The sequence below is a fragment of the Babylonia areolata genome, chromosome 9 (genome assembly GCF_041734735.1).
Source record: "Babylonia areolata isolate BAREFJ2019XMU chromosome 9, ASM4173473v1, whole genome shotgun sequence".
Classification (NCBI taxonomy): domain Eukaryota; kingdom Metazoa; phylum Mollusca; class Gastropoda; order Neogastropoda; family Buccinidae; genus Babylonia; species Babylonia areolata.
The window spans coordinates 21,910,505-21,932,563 of NC_134884.1; the positions used below are offsets into that span (position 1 = coordinate 21,910,505).

Here is a 22,059-nt window from a genome sequence, read left to right on the forward strand (position 1 = left end):
AGTGCAGAAAAGAAAGTTACTTTTGGTGCGACAGTGAGAGTCTCAGGAGAGGACTGTTTCCCTGCTGAGTCGAGGGAGTGTTTGCAGCAACGATGAGCGTGTTCAGGTCTTTGAAAGGAACTTTCCAGAACGTGCAACAAGACATCGTCGATGGGTAAAAAAGAAAATTGTTGATAAGTGTTCGTCTGTTTCCGTTTTCGTTCTCGGTTACACCTTCAGTCAAACAACGTGTATGATTTATTGAGTTCATGATCTAAAGATTGGAATAAGATATGTGTCCTTTGTGTTGAAACTCAATGATTGAAAAGAATAATTGAGTATTCCAGACTGTAAAGATTAATTTGTAAACTTTTTTCCCGACCACTTTCTCTTCACCATTTTGTTCAAGTATTTTTTGTTTTGAGCATTATTATTCATCAGATATAAATCATCCTGATCCCGGATACGTATGCATGCGAATTAACGAAACCCAAAGACTCTCTCTCAATAAACAAACAAACAAAAGCAAAAAAACCAAACAAACTCCCGGATATGTGTGCATGCGAAGTAAACAAACACAAAGGCTCTCTCTCACAAAAAATAATCTGTTCATGCCCCTAATCCATCGCTAAAATATTGCCAGTCCTTTTGTCTTACCACTCACTTTCTCACTTTAACCCCACTTCTTCACTCATCCATCCGCCATATTCTCTTTTTCACTCCCTCAAACACCCACCACCCCCATTCCTGACACCACACCTTCCACCACCACCCCCACATGCGCGCACACATGCATGCATATAGTGGCACACATGTGCTGTGCTTGTCCATATATAAACACAGAGACACACATCCTTGCCCACACACATTGTTTTTGTAAAAAAAAAAAAAAAATGCACCACAGTGTATGATAGGAATTAGGACAATGTCTGGACTAATGGCTTTTTTTATGACTTGTCCACTTTTCTTCTGATGCTGTCATCCAATGTTAAAGCAATTTCAATCTTTTTTTGTGTGTGTAGTTGAGTGCGTGCGTGCATGCATGCGTGTGTGTTGTTGTGTTGTTGTTGTTGGTTTTTCTTTATCGAACTTGAGTATTTTAACTATTTAATTGTTCAAACTTGGGTAATGTATTTACCACATTCTGAGATAATTTTGTTTTCGATGTTTGAAATAATCTTCTTTTTTTTTTTCTTTTTTTAAGGCAACATTATTTAATCACTTCACACTAACAAGTTTTGTTTTGCTTTGTTTTTTTAAGAGAAAGCACAATGACTCATGCTTCGTTTTTTTTGTTTTTTTTTAAATAAATTTCAGTTTTAGAGCATTGACATCTCTTGACTCATCACCGCGACATGAGAAAGTCAAACAGCTGCGAGTGGATGGCAAAAGTTTGGACTGTGGAGCAGACTTACTGTACAGGTATCAGCTGTTTATAGATTTCCTGCAGCTTGCAGGTCTGATCCATTTTATATCTTCAGTAGGACTGGATTAGTGGATACAGGATAGTAATGACTGCAGGGGAACTGTAATGACTAGCTAATAATGTAGGAATTATGCTTGTATAGAAATGTAATTTTTTTCATATGCCTGTGTAATTCCAGAACTCACAAACACCAGCACAAAAGCATGAAAAAAAAAAAAAAGCTTTTTATTTGTCTTATTTTTGAGGCGCTGTGGCAGAATCTGTAAGGCGTCGGCCTGATGTTGTGTCCTCAGAGAAAGGTGCTTTACTCTGATGTCTTCACTCCAGCTGGGTGTGACTGTGACTGGGTACCTCACTTGGTTGGGGGAGATTAATAAAAGTGGCAGGAGAGGATTGAGTTCCGCCTTCCAATGCCAAGCCCTAGACACAGTGAATATGAATTCACTGCACCAGTGGCTGTCAAAGGCTCTGGGACCGTCACCCTTTTTAGTGAGGAATTGTACTTGGAGGTAATGAGCTGTCACAATGCATATCACACTGTCAGTAGTTGTGAGGGTATGGTATATTTGTTTTAAGAAGAAAAAGAGAGAGTTGAAAGCACAGTTTTCATGCACATCATCAACACCACATTGAACAGCATCAGCATCATCTGTCCATCATGTTCTCATCATTCTTATTCTCAATATAATTACCTTCATCATTGGTTAGCTGGAGATTTAGTTATCATTGTTATGCATGTTGTATACATGTGTGTGTGTGTGTGTGTGTGTGTGTGTGTGTGTGTGTGTGTGTGTGATATATATATATATATATATATATATATATATATATATATCATATATGTATATATTATATATATATATATATGTGTGTGTGTGTGTGTGTGTGCGTTGTTTCATGTGAGGTGCTTAGAGACCATTATATGGGGAGTTTATGTCATATAAACTATTTTCTATTATTATTATTATTCTTACATTGTGTCTCAACTATTATTTGTAGAAGTGTCTGTGCGTTGTCTCTACAATCACAAATATTTGTTACAGGACATAATACATAACTCATTCCTTCCTTGTAAGCCTGTGTGTGTGTGCTTGTACAGGATTGTTTGACTTTGGCTTGTGTTGTCGAGGTACTGTTCTGAGTGATGGAACAAAAATTCAAACATAACCAAGAAGAAGAAGAAAAAAAAGGAAATAAGCCTTATTAGTGGAGAGGGAGGACCTGAAACTGAAAGTAATACATTTTGTCTGATTAGGGAACATGATAATATGACCATCAGGAATTTGCAGTTTCATAGTTTTGGCATTAATGAAGAACAAGAATATAGTATGATATAAGCATTGGGATTTTGTGAAACGTTGGATGAAAGATTTTAAGTAGAACATTTTGTTTTCCCTATTATGTACCAGAAAATCATATATATTTGCAGTGATCATGACCAAGAGAGAGAGAGGAAACCAAACCAGGTGATCCAATCACTTGGCTATGACACTTTATGTAATAGTAACTAATACAGTGTGTTGTGGTGATGTGTGCAGATACCAGAGAGAATGGTCAGAACTCCACAACTACACTGCAGATACAGCCAAAAAAGCTGAGGTGAAATTTTGCAAATTTCTTCTTCACCTTTTATTTTGATTTTTATTAAAAAAAAAAAAAAAAAAAAAAAAAATTGTTGATATGATACAGATGCTTTTATCATGCCTATCCTCGGTCAGAGAACAAGCTCTAAGAACTTTACAAACATGGAGCCATTTGCACAGCAGGCTGTCTACCTGGGTAGAGCCGACTGAGAGCTGCCTTTAGGCGCTCATGACTCATTTCCTGCGTCACAGGCATCAGTCACATGCACATGCGCACACACACACACGTGAGCGTGTGTGTGTGTGTGTGTGTGTTAGACTAGAATTAATTTTACTACAGGGATGATTCTCTTGTTTCCCCAGGTTATTTAATGTGTACAAAATGGATGTTGTACATGGGACCTCAGTTTATCATCTCATCAAAATGACCAGCATCCAGACCATCTCTTGAGGTCTAATGGAGGGGAGGGGGGGGGGATTCTGGCAAGTGTGTGATTTGATCCCATGCGCTTAGATTATCTTGCTTCTTTGGCCAATGTGTCACCACTTAGGATCACTCTATGTCATTTTTGTGGTTCGTATCTCATTGATATGAGCAGATATTTTGTCAACACAGTAATGGAAGTCTGGAAAAAGTCTTTGGAAAATGAGAGAACCATTTCCAATGCTGGAAAAGTCTTGGAAAAACATGTTTTAAGTAAATCTAACTTTCAGGGTCTGGGAAGGTCTTGGAATTTTAATGAAAACCCTTGTCAAGTACCATTCAACAAAGAACTTAATGCATTCAGAAAACAAACAAATGAACAAACAGAAAGTTGTGAAAATTGAACATTGACACCATGATACCCGTCAATATCTGAACTCAACTGTCATTAATAGCATTTTAATAATCTACACAGTGAATCTCAAATCACTGCGCTGGCATTGCATAATATGCACATCATGCAGATTTCAGCTGTAATGTAAACAGCCTCAACCTTTTAACCAAACCAAATTCCTCCTCCTCCTCCTCCACCTCCTTATTCTGGTATCAATGTTCAAATTTCACATTTCTTATTGACATTAAAGAAATAAGACAATAAGACAAAAAAATACATACAGTTGGAAAGAAACAACAAGTCACTTGAACAAACCCAGGTTTGGCTTAGGGACTTGGAATAAGTGCCTGAGGAGAAAAGCCACTGCGCTGATACAGATAACGGGATAGCAATAAAAAGAAAAAAAAAAAGAAAGAGAGATTCAGACGGTTTAATTCCGATTCAGAGGGTTTTCACTATATCTGTTTAAGTTGCTATTAATAGGCAATACTCCAAGTCTAATGTGGGAAAGGGCTATCCTGAAGCACACTACATCAACACTCAATTATGGAAAGAAAGAGAGAGAGAGACTCAGAGAGGAAAAACAAAACAAAACAAAAAGTCATTGTTTAACTGTATTGATAACCTCCTGTCATTCTGACTCCCTTGCATCTTTCAAAATCAGATGTGGTCTCAAAACTTCACCTCTTCCTTCAGCAATAACATAAGTTGTGGAATGTCCACTTCTTTGCATGAGATGTGCTTTACTATGTGTGTATACATAGTTATGAATGTGTACATAAATACATGCATGTGTATGAATGTGTATTTGTGTGTGTGAGTGCCTATGTGTGTGTGTGTGTGTTTGACTGCCTATGTGTGTGGATGTGTGGGGGGGAGCTGCTATGCACATTATGTATGTTAAAATGTATGCATTCATTGTGTGTGTGTGTGTGTGTGTGTGTGTGTGTGTGTGTGTGTTTAGTTTGTTAGTCACATTTTGATGTGTGTATGCTACATTGATGTAATGTGTTACGTAAACAGAAGTGTTTTTGTAAAGCACCTAGAGTAGATTTCTGGATACTGTGCTATAATGTGCTGTATAAGTATCCAGTCCATTATTATTATCATTATTTTTAGTAATGTGTGGCCTTACCAGGCAGTGGACGGGGCAGTGAATTGATGCAGACAATGGGGTTGCATAAAAAAATGAAGAAGAAGAAAAAAAAAAAGACTATAGAGAGAGAGAGAGGGAAAAAAAAAGTCATTGTTTGACTGTAGTGTGTGGCCTTACCAGGAGGTGGACGGCGCAGTGAATTGATGCAGACAATGGGGTTGCACACACACACACACACACACACACACACACACACACACACACACACAAAAACTAGAGAGAGAGAGAGAGAGAGAAAAAAAAAAAGATGAAAAAGTCATTGTTTGACTGCAGTGTGTGGCCTTACCAGGAGGTGGACGGGGCAGTGAATTGATGCAGATAATGGGATAGCAAAAAAAAAAAAAAAAAGGAAAAGAAAAAAAATAGAAATAAAAAAAAAGAACAAAAAGTCATTGTTTGACTGTAGTGTGTGGCCTTACCAGGAGGTGGATGGCGCGGTAACGGACCTGTTCTCGAGGTACACCACGCGGTGGGAGGCCACCAGTCAACTGGAGGAGGAGGTGTCCACCCTGCCAGCCTTCGTTTCCAGTGTCGACGACATGATTCAGCTGATCGGTGAGAGAAGTGGTGTCTGTGAGACTGCAGATTGTTGCATGTGCATTGTGGGAGGAAGGTGGCAGAATGGTTAAAACGCTCAGCTGCCAATACAGAGAGTTCGTGAGGGTGTGGGTTCGATTCCCGTTCTGGCCCTTTCTCCCAAGTAGGACTGGAAAATCAGAATGAGCGTTTAGTCTTTTGGATGAGACTATAAACCGAGGTCCTGTGTGCAGCACGCACTTGGCGTACTGAAAAAGAACTCATGGCAGCGAGAGTGTTGTCCTCTGGCAAAAGTATGTAAAAAGAAATCCACTCTGATAGGTACACAAATGTATAAGCATGCACTCAAGGCCTGACAAGCACGTTGGGTTACGCTGCTGTCAGGCATCTGCCTAGCAGATGTGGTGTAGTGTATATATATATATATATGGATTTGTCCGAACGCAGTGACGCCTCCTTGAGGAACTGAAACTGTGTTTCTGTGTATGGGTCATTCTCCACAGCTGGGTGTCATTAGGGGTTGCCTCACTGAAAGTTGAAAGTTGAATATCAAGAAAAATATCAATCAACTATTGCACCTTTATTGTGTTCTAAATGCTTTCATCATGTATTAACAAGCATGCAAAGTTTGGAGTGAAAATATCATAAAGTTGACCCAGTGGAATGAAATGTGGTCAGGATGGTGGCGTGAAAGTGTGACATGAAAAGTGTTTCACTTCATCTCACATCACACTCAAATTTAAAATGCACAGGGAATATTGGCAATAATATCTAAAAGAAAAGGTTTTGATTAAAAGATTCACCTGTCTTTCCTCTTTTAAGCATGAATAAATCTTGAGAAATCAACGAAGTCAAACAGTGTTAAGCATGTCATGCTTTGTTTCCAGTGCAACAACTGGGAATGTTTTCATATAATGTGTGTGTGTGTGCGCGCACGCGCGCGCACACACACACACACAAACCAAATGATATTTGCTGATATCAGCTGTTTAGTTTCAACATGGGTCATATATGCTGGTTACATTTTCAGAGTCTTGGCTTTTGACATTTATGGGGTATGATTATATAGTTAAGTTGCAATCTCAGTAAACTGAAGCAAATTTATGCCAATGACCTCCTAGCTGCGCAGCAGGTGTTAGCTCATGTTACATTAGTGCCATTTAACTGAGCAGACAGGGGGGGTCCAGAAATATCATAATTATGATCCAGCTTGGGAAAGGTTCAGAATGCATGCACTTGAGGGTGTGTGTCTGTGTCTGTATGTACATGTTTGTGTGTGTGTGAGTGTGTGTGGGTTGTTTGTGTTTGTAGAAAGGAATTTTGCTTAATGTCACGTCACAAATGCCATTGATTGCAGACATTCTGTTAAAGTATCAATTTTCACATTTGATTGTAATCATTTTAAAAAAAAAATAGGAGAGGAGGGATCGTGAATAGTGAGTTGGGGGGGAATTGGCTAGACGGAGGGTGGAGTATTTGAAAACAAACAAACAAACAGACAAAAAAAAGTACAGTTTAAGAAAATTACTTAATTGGCTTTGTCTGCACAGGTTCTGAAACCAAATATAAACTACAGAAAGCAGAAAGTAAGCACTGGTTTCAGTTTCAAGTTAAGTGTAAAATAAAGTGTAAAATTCTAGGAGTGCACCTCTCCAAAATATCACCTGTACAATGGCTGAAATCTAGCTACAAACACAGTACAACACACAAATGGTTACCTTGTAGCGCACACCTTCTCAATACACTGCAGAAAATGTTGAATACCTGTTCATTGAAACACATATATATGAATAGAAATAAAAACCACTGTAACATGAAGCAGTGGAACAATCATGTTTGAAGGCACAGCTGTTTGTTCCTGCTGCTTGACATTGTCCATGGGCTGATCACTCTCTCTTGTGTGTGGGGGCGGGGAGGGGGGTGGTGGTGATATGTTTGTGTGAGTGGGTGGTGTGTGTTTATGTGTGTGTATTTGTGTGAGTGGGTGGTGTGTGTTTCTGTGCATGTGTTTGTGTGAGTGGATGGTGTGTGTTTGTGTGAGTGGGTGGTGTGTTTGTGCGTGTGTGTTTGTATGAGTGGGTGGTGTGTGTTTGTGTGCGTGGGTGGTGTGTGTTTCTGTGCATGTGTTTGTGTGAGTGGGTGGTGTGTGTTTGTGTGAGTGGATGGTGTGTGTTTGTGTGAGTGGGTGGTGTGTTTGTGCGTGTGTGTTTGTATGAGTGGGTGGTGTGTGTATATGTGTGTATGTGTGTGTGTGTGAGTGGGTGGTTTGTGTTTGTGTGAGTGAGTAGTTTGTGTGTGGGGGGGTGGGGGTGGGGGTTGTGAGTGGGTGTTTGTGTGTGAGTGTGGGTGTGAATGTGTGCATGTGTTTGGTTTTTCATGAAATGGAACATTTTGAAGCTGGTCAGACTCGTCATATTTCTGCTGTGAGTTTTGCATTCATCCATGTATGTCCATAATGTCCAAAGATGATCAAATCAGTGCAGGATTTCTTAGCAACACTTATGATTTGTACCTCATTGCTTCAACAACAGATGTTAACCCATTCAGTCCTAGGAAACTTAAGCCTCAGCAGGCTTCTCTCCCATATTGATGCAGTAAAAATGGCAGAAAATATCCTGAAGTCAGCTGGTATTTCCTCCAGAGTGATAAGTGGAGACACAGCCAGAAATAGTGCGGAAGTTTGTTCCCTTTGCTTGTAGTTTACATGTATATAATATATCTGGGAACATTGAAACAGTTTCCATGAAAGGATTTTCAACACCTAGAATTGCACGGGCACAGATGGAATGAGTTAAGTTTCTTTGCTTCCATCAGAGGATGTCATTAGCTGAGAGTGCCATCTCCTCCTCCTCCTCATTCTTCTTCTTCATTCATGGGCTGCAACTCCCATGATCACTTGAATGTATGAGTGGTCTTTTATGTGCATGACTCCACCGTGTAGGCAGCCATGCTCCCATTTTCGGGAGTGTGCATGCTGGGTCTGTGTTTACTCTCCATTACCCACCAAACGCTGACATGGACTGCAGGATTTTTAACGCTTGTATTTGATCTTCAACATGAGTTTACACACAAAGGGAAGGAGCTCAGGCACTTGCAGGTCTGCACATCTGTTGATCTCCAAGATCAGAAAAAATCTCTATCCTTTAAACCCACCAGACAGGGATTCAAACCAGAGTGCCATCTTCATAACGTCACAGGTTGCCGAGAAGAGATGAGGAGACAGAAAAGTGGAAGTATCATGGATAATTCCCTGTGGACTGCTGACACTGGGATTGTGACAGACGATCATGGGTGTGGCTGTGTGTTTGGGGGACTTGGAATGAGCAATGTGGGTGTAATGAAACTGAAATGGTGCAGATGATGGGTCAGCAAAAAACAACAACAAAGAACAAAACAAAAAAAAAAAGTATAATCTTTTTTTCTGAAATAGATTTGTTTTTGGATTAACAAGTAGTACTGCTGCTGTTGTTGTTGTCTCGTTCATCATTTATCAGATGGATTCCCCCGTCTCCTCGACAGAGGTGGCAGTACGTCGCATGTCCTCCAGTCCTCCGTAGAGCTTTCGGGCCACTGGGATTGGGTCGGGCCAGGTTTTCTCTCAGAGCACTTGGTGGAGCGGGCAGGACTGCAGCAGATGTTCTGTTGTCTGGCTGCCTGTTCTGCAGGGGCACTGCTCTGTGTTGCCGATACGGAGTTTCGTATACTGCTGTTATTACAGCTATTACTAATTCTGCTGCTGTTGGTACTAGTATTGACTGTGCTACTACTACTACTACTACTACTACTGAAGAAAAAAGACCATTTACAACTATTGCTTCTGCTACTACTGCTGCTGCTGCTACTACAGCTGAGCTGCTACTAATACCACTACAACTGCTGCTTTAGTTAAATGGCAGTCGCAGCTTTAACACCAACAACAATTGCTGCCACAATTATTATCAAATTGCTCAGATCCTGAGAAGAAGGTTCATTACTTGACATTCTTCCTTTCCTCTGTACGTGTGTGTCTTCAGATTCATTGCAGACCGACTTCCAGAGGCTTGAAGCAGAACTGGAGAAACTGGAGAACCTGTGCGAGGAAGAGGAAATGGAGCGCAGAAAGATGTCACACATGAAGCAGCTGTCTGCTTACAAAAAGGCGAAAAACGCAGAGGCCTTTTCTGTGAAAGGTATACACAAACATCCTCCTCTTTCTTGTCATGCTATTCTGCAGACCAGTGGGTTAGGGTATAGGATGCTTTATAAAAGAAACTTTGTTCCTAAAATTGATAATGATCATAATGATTTAATTTAGAAAGCGCCTTTCCAGGTAAAACATGCTCAATTGTGCTGTACAATGAAGAGACCAATGCTTAAAAAAAATGCATTTTAACACTAATGTGAAAAAAACCCACCTTCATGCACAACCCTTTACAGTCAGCCAACCAAACAAAGCACAAATGTATGTACACACACACACACACACACACACACACACACACACACTCATCACAGACTATACACACTCACTATACACATCACATAGACATGCCTAAATGATACAATATCATATGATATTTCTTTAAAAAATCATATCACAGCACTTAAAACTACTCCAGACATCACAGCACACCAAAAGCCATGTCACAGTACTGATATTTCACTTCCACGTCACACCGCACCAAAAGCCATGTCACAGTACTGATATTTCACTTCCACGTCACACCGCACCAAAAGCCATGTCACAGTACTGATGATTCACTTCCACATCACAGCACACCAAAAGCCATGTCACAGTACTGATAATTCACTTCCACATCACAGCACACCAAAAGCCATGTCAAAGTACTGATAATTCACTTCCACATCACAGCACACCAAAAGCCATGTCACAGTACTGATAATTCACTTCCACATCACAACACACCAAAAGCCATGTCACAGTACTGATATTTCACTTCCACATCACAGCACACCAAAAGCCATGTCACAGTACTGATATTTCACTTCCACATCACAACGCACCAAAAGCCATGTCACAGTACTGATAATTCACTTCCAGCTCGCACACCATAATACATTTAAAAATCTACATTTCAGAGTACAAAATTCGAAAGCGGTCACACCCTCGTCCTTCCCCACACCACACCACCATACAGAAAGGCGTACTCATTTGTAGGCATCATGCTAGGTGAAGCTGAAAAAGGTGCTGTCTCCAACTCTTTCAACAACGTAGGCGGCTTTGATTGACTAGACAGTGCACCGCCATTGGTGACTTCTGTCAACATTGAGGGGTTGATAAGACCATTTTTCACATTGTAACAAAGCTTGACAGCTGCAGCCAGTTTCCCACCAATAGAACAATGACTAACCTTTGATCCCTGACCCAGTTTGAAGTGAACAAATCCATTGTGTTGTTTTGACATGAACTGAAGCCTGTGACTGAGAGCATGTATCTGAAATATTTGGTGATGGGGAGTGTTTTTCACACACACACACACACACACACACACACACAGCACAACCATGCACATTTCAGAGCCACTGGGCGTGTTTTACACATTTAATTTTGGTCTGATTCCACCAACAGAAAACATCACAAAGAAAAAATGGAGCTGAATCAATGAGTTGTACTGAGGAGCAGGCAGACTGGATAGTTCCACTGCATGATGTATTCCGTCATGTTGTACACCTGCTGTGTTGCAACTCAACACTTTGAATTGAACACCAAATACTTATTTATCTGAAAAACCGGGTTGCTTCCCTTGGACCAAGTATTGATATTTCCGTGCTGCAGTGGGCATGTTCAGTTTCACACCTTCTCAGTCAGTTGTATTCTCACTTGGTGCTTTTAATGATTTTATAGCTTGTTGGCTTTAACCTCTACATTGTTCACCTGTTTTTGGTGGGGATGAAGGGTGCTGAGGGCGTTGCATGCGTTTTGTTGTATGAAGTATAGATTTGACTGTGCACACAGCTGTTGTAGGGCTGGATCAACAGAAACTGCAGTGCAGCTGCACTGATGGATTACAAGGTGTTAAGCGAAGTCTTCAATAACGTTCCTTCTTAACATTTTGTGTGGTAACCCAATGCAGGGTTCGAATTTAACTTTTTTTTTTTTTTTTTTAGTGCCAGTCGGGCACTCTGGACAAAACATTTGAGTGCCCAATTGTGGTTTTGAGTGCAAGCATAATAAAATGAAATAAAATCTTCCTTCGTTTCAGCGGTGTGCCCAGGAAAGTCTTTCTGCCAGGCTTCATTGTACACGCGCTGGCGCTTTGATTCGTACTCCTGCTGTTTATTCTTATTGTCATGATGAGCTTTTGTCTCTGTTTCGGGAGCCTTTTTTTCAGCATTGCATGTCTGAATCCAGTCGCGTATGCACAAAGATGCTGCTCCGCGAAGTGAGCTGCAGCAGACGACACTTTATGTTTCAATCGACTGCGTTCGAGCTTGCTTTCTTGGTGTGTCTTTTAATTGATTTTCTTTTGCCTCTGTCAATTTTTTAGTGCCAACTGGGCACGCTCGACAGAAAACGTGCATGCTTGAGCCAACTTTTCATAGCATTTGCACCTGGGCACCTGCTAATTCGAACCCTGATCATGCTCATGTTCCGGTCAGTAGGGCTGAGGTTTTTTTTCTTTCTTTCTCAAATTCTTTCACTCAGGCATGCTGTCATTTTTTTTTCTTTTCTTTTTCAAAGCCTGACTTCAGCACTGTTTTGTCTTTGACAGCCAAGCTATGGAACTTGCTGAAGGAGAGATCCAAAGAAGTGGAGATAAGAAAGTCGCACGCGATGAAAGAACGTCAGGAGGCCTTCTTGGACGCCTTTACCAGTGACATGGAATACTACAGAAAACACGGGCATACTGACAGTATGTGATGTCATCAGACTCTTCTGTGTATGTGTGTGTGTGTGTGTGTGTGCAGTGTGTAGTGTGTGCATATGTGTGTGTCACGGTGTGTGGCGTGCAGTGTGTGTGTGTGTGCTTTGTGCAGTGTGTGTGTGTGTGTGTGGTGTGTGTGCTTTGTGCAGTGTGTGTATGTATGTGTGTGTCATGGTGTAGGGCATGTAGTCTCAGTGTGTATGTGTGTGTGTGCCTGTGTGTGTGTGCCCATTTCCATGGATGAGTGTACGTTTGTGTGTAGGTGTTTGTAGACTGAGGATTTGAAAAATTGGCTTTTACTTCAGATCTGCGTTGTTCATGGGTGTTTGTGTGTTTGGTTGAATGTGGTTAGTCGTTTTGGGGGCATGGCTGCATGTTCAGCACATTGAAGCTCATTTCATTGAGAGGAATGCAATATACAGTTACAAATATCATTCATTGATATTATTATTGTTGCTGTTGTTCCTGTAGGCCATTGTGTGTGCATGTGTTTGTACCTTTGTACCTGTGTGACATTTCTCATTTTTGTGTCAGACAGTCTGGCATGTCAGAAGCCGTGTGTGTGTGTGTGTGTGTGTGTGTGTGTGTGTATGTGTTTGTGTGTGTGTGTGTGTGTGTGTGTGTGTGTGTGTCTTGTATACTCGCAAGGTTGAAAAGCAAGATTGAAAATGTATACAAATTTGTTGATTCTTCTTCCACACACAAATGCAAGCACACAAGTGTGAGTAATGACAGACCGGACTCTGATGAATCTTGAAGCTATGTGTGTGTGATTTTCAGAGCTGCCGAGCGTGACAGACTTCCCTAAGGTCAGCAGCCTGAGTGAGATCAGTATTGACGACGACAAGAAAGCCCTGGACGAGTTTCTTTCCTCGCCAGATGGAGAACACGGAGGTGAGTGGATCCGTATTACTTTATTATGCTACATGGAATCTACCGGTCTCAAGTCAGACTTGTCAGCCATGAGCCTGCTTAAAGGACGAAACTGATACAACCATCACATTATTATATCTTCGATCCCAAAGTCATTGCCAACAATGTTTCAGTTTTGTCCAGCTGATCATTTTGATTCGGATTGGATTTTTCAAACTCCCTGATTAAGCCCCCTGACTCCTCGTCAGTGAAGGGCTGTTGCCTCACCTGAAAAAAGACAGGCCTAACAGGTCGCCTCACCTGAAATAAGACAGACCTAACAGGTCGCCTCACCTGAAATAAGACAGACCTAACAGGTCGCCTCACCTGAAATAAGACAGACCTAACAGGTCGCCTCACCTGAAATAAGACAGACCTAACAGGTCACCTCACCTGAAATAAGACAGACCTGACAGGTCGCCTCACCTGAAATAAGACAGACCTAACAGGTCACCTGAAATAGGACACACCTAACAGGTCACCTGAAATAAGACAGACCTAACGGGTCACCTCACCTGAAATAAGACAGACCTAACAGGTCACCTGAAATAAGACAGACCTAACAGGTCACCTGAAATAAGACAGACCTAACAGGTCACCTCACCTGAAATAAGACAGACCTAACAGGTCACCTCACCTGAAATAAGACAGACCTAACAGGTCACCTGAAATAGGACACACCTAACAGGTCACCTGAAATAAGACAGACCTAACAGGTCACCTCACCTGAAATAAGACAGACCTAACAGGTCACCTCACCTGAAATAAGACAAACCTAACAGGTCGCCTCACCTGAAATAAGACAGACCTAACAGGTCACCTGAAATAAGACAGACCTAACAGGTCGCCTCACCTGAAATAAGACAGACCTAACAGGTCACCTGAAATAAGACAGACCTAACAGGTCACCTCACCTGAAATAAGACAGACCTAACAGGTCGCCTCACCTGAAATAAGACAGACCTAACAGGTCGCCTCACCTGAAATAAGACAGACCTAACAGGTCACGTCACCTGAAATAAGACAGACCTTACAGGTCACGTCACCTGAAATAAGACAGACCTAACAGGTCACCTGAAATAAGACAGAAATAAGACAGACCTAACAGGTCACCTGAAATAAGACAGACCTAACAGGTCGCCTCACCTGAAATAAGACAGACCTAACAGGTCACCTCACCTGAAATAAGACAGACCTAACAGGTCGCCTCACCTGAAATAAGACAGGCCTAACAGGTCACCTCACCTGAAATAAGACAGACCTAACAGGTCACCTGAAATAAGACAGACCTAACAGGTCACCTCACCTGAAATAAGACAGACCTAACAGGTCACCTGAAATAAGACAGACCTAACAGGTCACCTCACCTGAAATAAGACAGACCTAACAGGTCACCTCACCTGAAATAAGACAGACCAAACAGGTCACCTGAAATAAGACAGACCTAACAGGTCACCTCACCTGAAATAAGACAGACCTAACAGGTCACCTCACCTGAAATAAGACAGACCTAACAGGTCACCTGAAATAAGACAGACCTAACAGGTCACCTGAAATAAGACAGACCTGACAGGTCACCTCACCTGAATTAAGACAGACCTAACAGGTCACCTGAAATAAGACAGACCTAACAGGTCACCTCACCTGAAATAAGACAGATCTAACAGGTCACCTCACCTGAAATAAGACAGACCTAACAGGTCACCTCACCTGAAATAAGACAGACCTAACAGGTCACCTGAAATAAGACAGACCTAACAGGTCACCTGAAATAAGACAGACCTAACAGGTCACCTCACCTGAAATAAGACAGACCTAACAGGTCACCTCACCTGAAATAAGACAGACCTAACAGGTCGCCTCGCCTGAAATAAGACAGACCTAACAGGTCGCCTGAAATAAGACAGACCTAACAGGTCACCTGAAATAAGACACACCTAACAGGTCACCTCACCTGAAATAAGACAGACCTAACAGGTCACCTCACCTGAAATAAGACAGACCTAACAGGTCACCTCACCTGAAATAAGACAGACCTAACAGGTCACCTGAAATAAGACAGACCTAACAGGTCACCTCACCTGAAATAAGACAGATCTAACAGGTCACCTCACCTGAAATAAGACAGACCTAACAGGTCACCTGAAATAAGACAGACCTAACAGGTCACCTCACCTGAAATAAGACAGACCTAACAGGTCACCTCACCTGAAATAAGACAGACCTAACAGGTCACCTGAAATAAGACACACCTAACAGGTCACCTGAAATAAGACAGACCTGACAGGTCACCTCACCTGAATTAAGACAGACCTAACAGGTCACCTCACCTGAATTAAGACAGACCTAACAGGTCACCTGAAATAAGACAGACCTAACAGGTCACCTCACCTGAAATAAGACAGATCTAACAGGTCACCTCACCTGAAATAAGACAGACCTAACAGGTCACCTGAAATAAGACAGACCTGACAGGTCGCCTCACCTGAAATAAGACAGACCTAACAGGTCACCTGAAAAAAGACAGACCTAACAGGTCGCCTCACCTGAATTAAGACAGACCTAACAGGTCGCCTCACCTGAAATAAGACAGACCTAACAGGTCAACTGAAAAAAGACAGACCTAACAGGTCGCCTCACCTGAAATAAGACAGACCTAACAGGTCACCTGAAATAAGACAGACCTAACAGGTCACCTCACCTGAAATAAGACAGACGTAACAGGTCACCTCACCTGAAATAAGACAGACCTAACAGGTCGCCTCACCTGAAATAAGACAGACCTAACAGGTCACGTCACCTGAAATAAGACAGACCTAACAGGTCACCTGAAATAAGACAGAAATAAGACAGACCTAACAGGTCACCTGAAATAAGACAGACCTAACAGGTCGCCTCGCCTGAAATAAGACAGACCTAACAGGTCGCCTCACCTGAAATAAGACAGGCCTAACAGGTCACCTCACCTGAAATAAGACAGACCTAACAGGTCACCTGAAATAAGACAGACCTAACAGGTCACCTCACCTGAAATAAGACAGACCTAACAGGTCACCTCACCTGAAATAAGACAGACCTAACAGGTCACCTCACCTGAAATAAGACAGACCTAACAGGTCACCTGAAATAAGACACACCTAACAGGTCACCTGAAATAAGACAGACCTGACAGGTCACCTCAACTGAATTAAGACAGACCTAACAGGTCACCTGAAATAAGACAGACCTAACAGGTCACCTCACCTGAAATAAGACAGATCTAACAGGTCACCTCACCTGAAATAAGACAGACCTAACAGGTCACCTCACCTGAAATAAGACAGACCTAACAGGTCACCTGAAATAAGGCACACCTAACAGGTCACCTCACCTGAATTAAGACAGACCTAACAGGTCGCCTCACCTGAAATAAGGCACACCTAACAGGTCACCTCACCTGAATTAAGACAGACCTAACAGGTCACCTCACCTGAAATAAGACAGACCTAACAGGTCGCCTGAAATAAGACACACCTAACAGGTCGCCTCACCTGAATTAAGACAGACCTAACAGGTCGCCTGAAATAAGACACACCTAACAGGTCGCCTCACCTGAATTAAGATGGACCTAACAGGTTGCCTCACCTGAAATAAGACAGACAGACCTAACAGGTCGCCTCACCTGAAATAAGACACACCTAACAGGTCACCTTACCTGAATTAAGACAGACCTGACAGGTCGCCTCACCTGAAATAAGACAGACCTAACAGGTTGCCTGAAATAAGACACACCTAACAGGTCGCCTCACCTGAATTAAGACGGACCTAACAGGTCGCCTGAAATAAGACACACCTAACAGGTCGCCTCACCTGAAATAAGACAGACCTAACAGGTCACCTCACCTGAAATAAGACACACCTAACAGGTCACCTGAAATAAGACACACCTAACAGGTCACCTGAAATAAGACAGACCTGACAGGTCACCTCACCTGAATTAAGACAGACCTAACAGGTCACCTCACCTGAATTAAGACAGACCTAACAGGTCACCTGAAATAAGACAGACCTAACAGGTCACCTCACCTGAAATAAGACAGATCTAACAGGTCACCTCACCTGAAATAAGACAGACCTAACAGGTCACCTGAAATAAGACAGACCTGACAGGTCGCCTCACCTGAAATAAGACAGACCTAACAGGTCACCTGAAAAAAGACAGGCCTAACAGGTCGCCTCACCTGAAATAAGGCAGACCTAACAGGTCACCTGAAATAAGACAGACCTAACAGGTCACCTGAAATAAGGCAGACCTAACAGGTCACCTCACCTGTAATAAGACAGACCTAACAGGTCACCTCACCTGAAATAAGACAGACCTAACAGGTCACCTCACCTGAAATAAGACAGACCTAACAGGTCACCTGAAATAAGACAGACCTAACAGGTCACCTCACCTGAAATAAGACAGACCTAACAGGTCACCTCACAAGAAATAAGACAGACCTAACAGGTCACCTGAAATAAGACAGACCTAACAGGTCACCTCACCTGAAATAAGACAGACCTAACAGGTCGCCTGAAATAAGACACACCTAACAGGTCGCCTCACCTGAATTAAGACAGACCTAACAGGTCACCTGAAATAAGACACACCTAGCAGGTCGCCTCACCTGAATTAAGATGGACCTAACAGGTTGCCTCACCTGAAATAAGACAGACAGACCTAACAGGTCGCCTCACCTGAAATAAGACACACCTAACAGGTCACCTCACCTGAATTAAGACAGACCTGACAGGTCGCCTCACCTGAAATAAGACAGACCTAACAGGTTGCCTGAAATAAGACACACCTAACAGGTCGCCTCACCTGAATTAAGACGGACCTAACAGGTTGCCTGAAATAAGACACACCTAACAGGTCGCCTCACCTGAATTAAGATGGACCTAACAGGTTGCCTCACCTGAAATAAGACAGACAGACCTAACAGGTCGCCTCACCTGAAATAAGGCACACCTAACAGGTCACCTCACCTGAATTAAGACAGACCTAACAGGTCACCTCACCTGAAATAAGACAGACCTAACAGGTCGCCTGAATTAAGACACACCTAACAGGTCGCCTCACCTGAATTAAGACAGACCTAACAGGTTGCCTGAAATAAGACACACCTAACAGGTCGCCTCACCTGAATTAAGACAGACCTAACAGGTCGCCTGAAATAAGACACACCTAACAGGTCGCCTGAAATAAGACAGACCTAACAGGTCGCCTGAATTAAGACGGACCTAACAGGTCGCCTGAATTAAGACGGACCTAACAGGTCGCCTCACCTGAATTAAGACGGACCTAACAGGTTGCCTCACCTGAAATAAGACAGACAGACCTAACAGGTCGCCTCACCTGAAATAAGACACACCTAACAGGTCACCTCACCTGAATTAAGACAGACCTAACAGGTCACCTCACCTGAAATAAGACAGACCTAACAGGTCACCTCACCTGAAATAAGACAGACCTAACAGGTCACCTCACTGAAATAAGACAGACCTAACAGGTCACCTCACCTGAAATAAGACAGACCTAACGGGTCGTCTCACCTGAAATAAGACAGACTTAACAGGTCATCTGCTTGTCAGTTAACATTCTTTCTTAGGATTATTTCCTCTTGGGATTGCATTATGTTTTTTTCAGCAGAATCAGTGACCCCATTGATAAGCACACACAGCAAAATCAATGACCCCATTGATAAGCACACACACACACACACACACACACACACGAAAGTAGAAGGCGCTTTTTCAAACTCATGCCATACTGATCTTGTTTCACCAGAGTTCATCAGGTAAGGGGTCAAGTTTTGACACAAAAAGACATGAGATATGATGGAACATGCTGTGTTTGTTGATGACAGCTGAGTGATTATGCCACTTAAAGAAATAAAAAAACAAACTACATCCTTTGACAGTGTCAATATTGTTCATCCTTATACAATCAAGTTTACGCAGGAGTGCGTTTCAACATTTTTGTTCTTTCCTTTGACTCAGTTTACCTCTGGAATCATGTGCAGAAAAATAAACATTAGAAATTGGAAGATAAATAACAATGCCATTAAATTTATTTTTAGAAGTTCAGGATGATAATCTTGGTGAATGAAACTGTGTTTCCCCCGTTTCCTTGATTTTTTTTTAACGATTTATAAACTTTTTCCTCTGAAAATGCTCTGTAGTCATATTGTGGATGGAGAGACCTCCTCAAGGTGAAATCAGTTCACTTTTTTTTTCTTTGCTGTTTTCTTTTTTTTCTTTTCTTTGTTTTTTTAATTTAAAAAAAAATAATTTTAACCCATTCAACGTAGGGAAGTTGACAGGTTTGCAAGCTTCCGTGCCAAACTGATATGACCAAAAAAACCGGCAGAAAATATACTTTTTTTTCCTCCAAATTACACGTGTACACATCAGGAAATACTGTAGAAGTTAGTTCCCTTCCCTAATGGTTTATGCATATGTAGGAACACAAAAACCTGTTTCCATTAAACAAAATTTTGACACCAGAGAAACACATGGGCACAGGGCTCAGTGAGTTGAAGATATTTTTTTAATCCTTTTTTTTTTTTTTTTTTTTAATTTTTTAGTTATCATATTCATTTGGTTTTTTATCGTTGTTTTTTCAGGAGGGCTGTTCATTGAAGATGACTACACCACAGACTATAACGGAGCAGAGGAGCCTAGCGAGGACATCCCAGAGCTGGACGAAAACCGACCGATAAACTTTGACGATGACAGTCAGAAGATTGTCAGGGCAGCCCCTGACCAGGACTCATGCACAGACTTCGAAGAAGAATCATTGTCGACGACGGCAGAGACAGCCGATACTCAACAACAAGAAGCGGAAATCACACATGCTCATCAGGGGAAAACAGCGGAAAGCACCGTCGGGTCTGATGGAATGCATGAAAAGACTGACGGGGACGTATCTGAAGTGAAGAAGGCTGAGGAGGGAACTGCTGAGTTTTCGGCAGATACTTGATGCTTCAGCACATCATCAAAATGTTACATGTTTAATGTTGATTTAAGGGCATGCTGTGTAAACTGTTGAAGTATAAAACATATCTACAGACGCAGACCACACACCCCTATAACAGTATAAAACATATCTACAGACGCAGACCACACACCCCTATAACAGTATAAAACATATCTACAGACGCAGACCACACACCCCTATAAATCTACTGAACGCTGATAACATCCAATGATTAAGAGACTGAATTAGTGTATGCTGCAGGATTTGTTTGATTTTGATCTCAAAAGTCTTTTATTTACTGTCTTTTGAGTTGGTTCTTTTCGTTTGGTTGGTCAGGGTTTTTTGTTGTTGTTTTTTTCCTTTTTTAGAAGACTTTGGATTCTTTGTTTATGTTGTTTTAATACACAGTACTTATTGGCACAAATTCATAACACACAGGGAAAAAAGTATACACATGCACACACACACACACACACACACACACACACACACACACACACACACCAAGACAATAAAACATTGCAAATATAAACATCCCATCAAAAAAGCATGAAATATACTTCACACCCACACACCCACACACATGCACCCATACACCCACACCCCCAAAACCACATCCACACCAACCCAGTCCCACTCCCATCCCCAACCACTACACACACCCACACCCCCACACCCCTAACTTCTACATGCATCACATGTGCGCATGCGCGCGCACACACACACACACACACACAGGCTCGCGAGTGTGCGCACCCATACACACGCACGTGCGCACACATGGACACAGACACACACTCACATGGACATACACACAAAGAACACCCATTCACAAACACGCACACTAGTTGGACATTTCAGCAGGTAAGAAAAAACAAAAGATACAAGAGAGGCAAGGCCTTCAAGACTCACTTGTGATACACTTTAAAAAAAAAAAAAAAAATCCAAGCTTTTTATGTATTGAGTATAATTTCAAAATGTAATGTTGAAGATGAGAAAGATCAGTTTAAAGCAAATTAAGTCCCCTAGCATTAATTACAGAGTAATTTCCCTTTTTTACACTCTGCACCAAAACGTTTGCAAAATAAATGAAACTTCCATGCTTAGCAAAAGAAGTTCCTGTTTGAACAAAAAATGATAATAATGACTGCTCTTGTTGTTGGGTCAGAATATCAGATCAGAGTGCCAAGTTTAGAGAATACAAAAAATATAAATATAACAGTAAATGCAGTTTGCATATAATTAGGCTTCATTTTTTTAATTTTTTTGTGCCCATCCCAGAGGTGCAATATTGTTTTAAACAAGATGACTGGAAAGACCTGAATTTTTCCTATTTTTATGCCTAATTTGGTGTCAACTGACAAAGTATTTGCAGAGAAAATGTCAATGTTAAAGTTTACCACGGACACACAAACACACACACACACAGACAACCGAACACCGGGTTAAAACATAGACTCACTTTGTTTACACAGGTGAGTCAAAAAGGACACAAAAAAGCAGCTGCCTGTTTCATTACAATTACATACATGATTTGTCCAGTTTTAGATTGCTGTCTATTTCATGATCATTCTTCCAAGTTCTAGTCTTTAACTACGTACACATTTTATGTTTGTCTGACATTTCCTGTATACATTTTTTTTTTGTTTTTTGTTTTTTTTGTTCCAAGATTACTGTTATTTTATTTTATCATTATTTCAAAAACATCTTGTGATCTTAAGTGCTTCAAATCGTGCACTGAAGTGTGACATTAACGCTGTTAGTATTTTTCTTGCT

At 41.6% G+C, this 22,059-nt stretch overlaps 1 protein-coding gene across 1 annotated transcript; it reads left to right on the top strand.

The window, feature by feature from the left end:
* Positions 1 to 20,782, top strand: LOC143286132 (dysbindin-A-like). The gene is made up of 8 exons (XM_076593729.1): positions 1 to 154; positions 1,297 to 1,401; positions 2,944 to 3,004; positions 5,385 to 5,517; positions 9,513 to 9,668; positions 12,213 to 12,353; positions 13,146 to 13,259; positions 19,931 to 20,782. Exons 1-8 carry the CDS (start codon positions 93 to 95, stop codon positions 20,284 to 20,286), a joined length of 1,128 nt encoding a protein of 375 aa, XP_076449844.1. The 5' UTR covers positions 1 to 92; the 3' UTR covers positions 20,287 to 20,782.
* Positions 20,783 to 22,059: the final 1,277 nt, after the last annotated feature.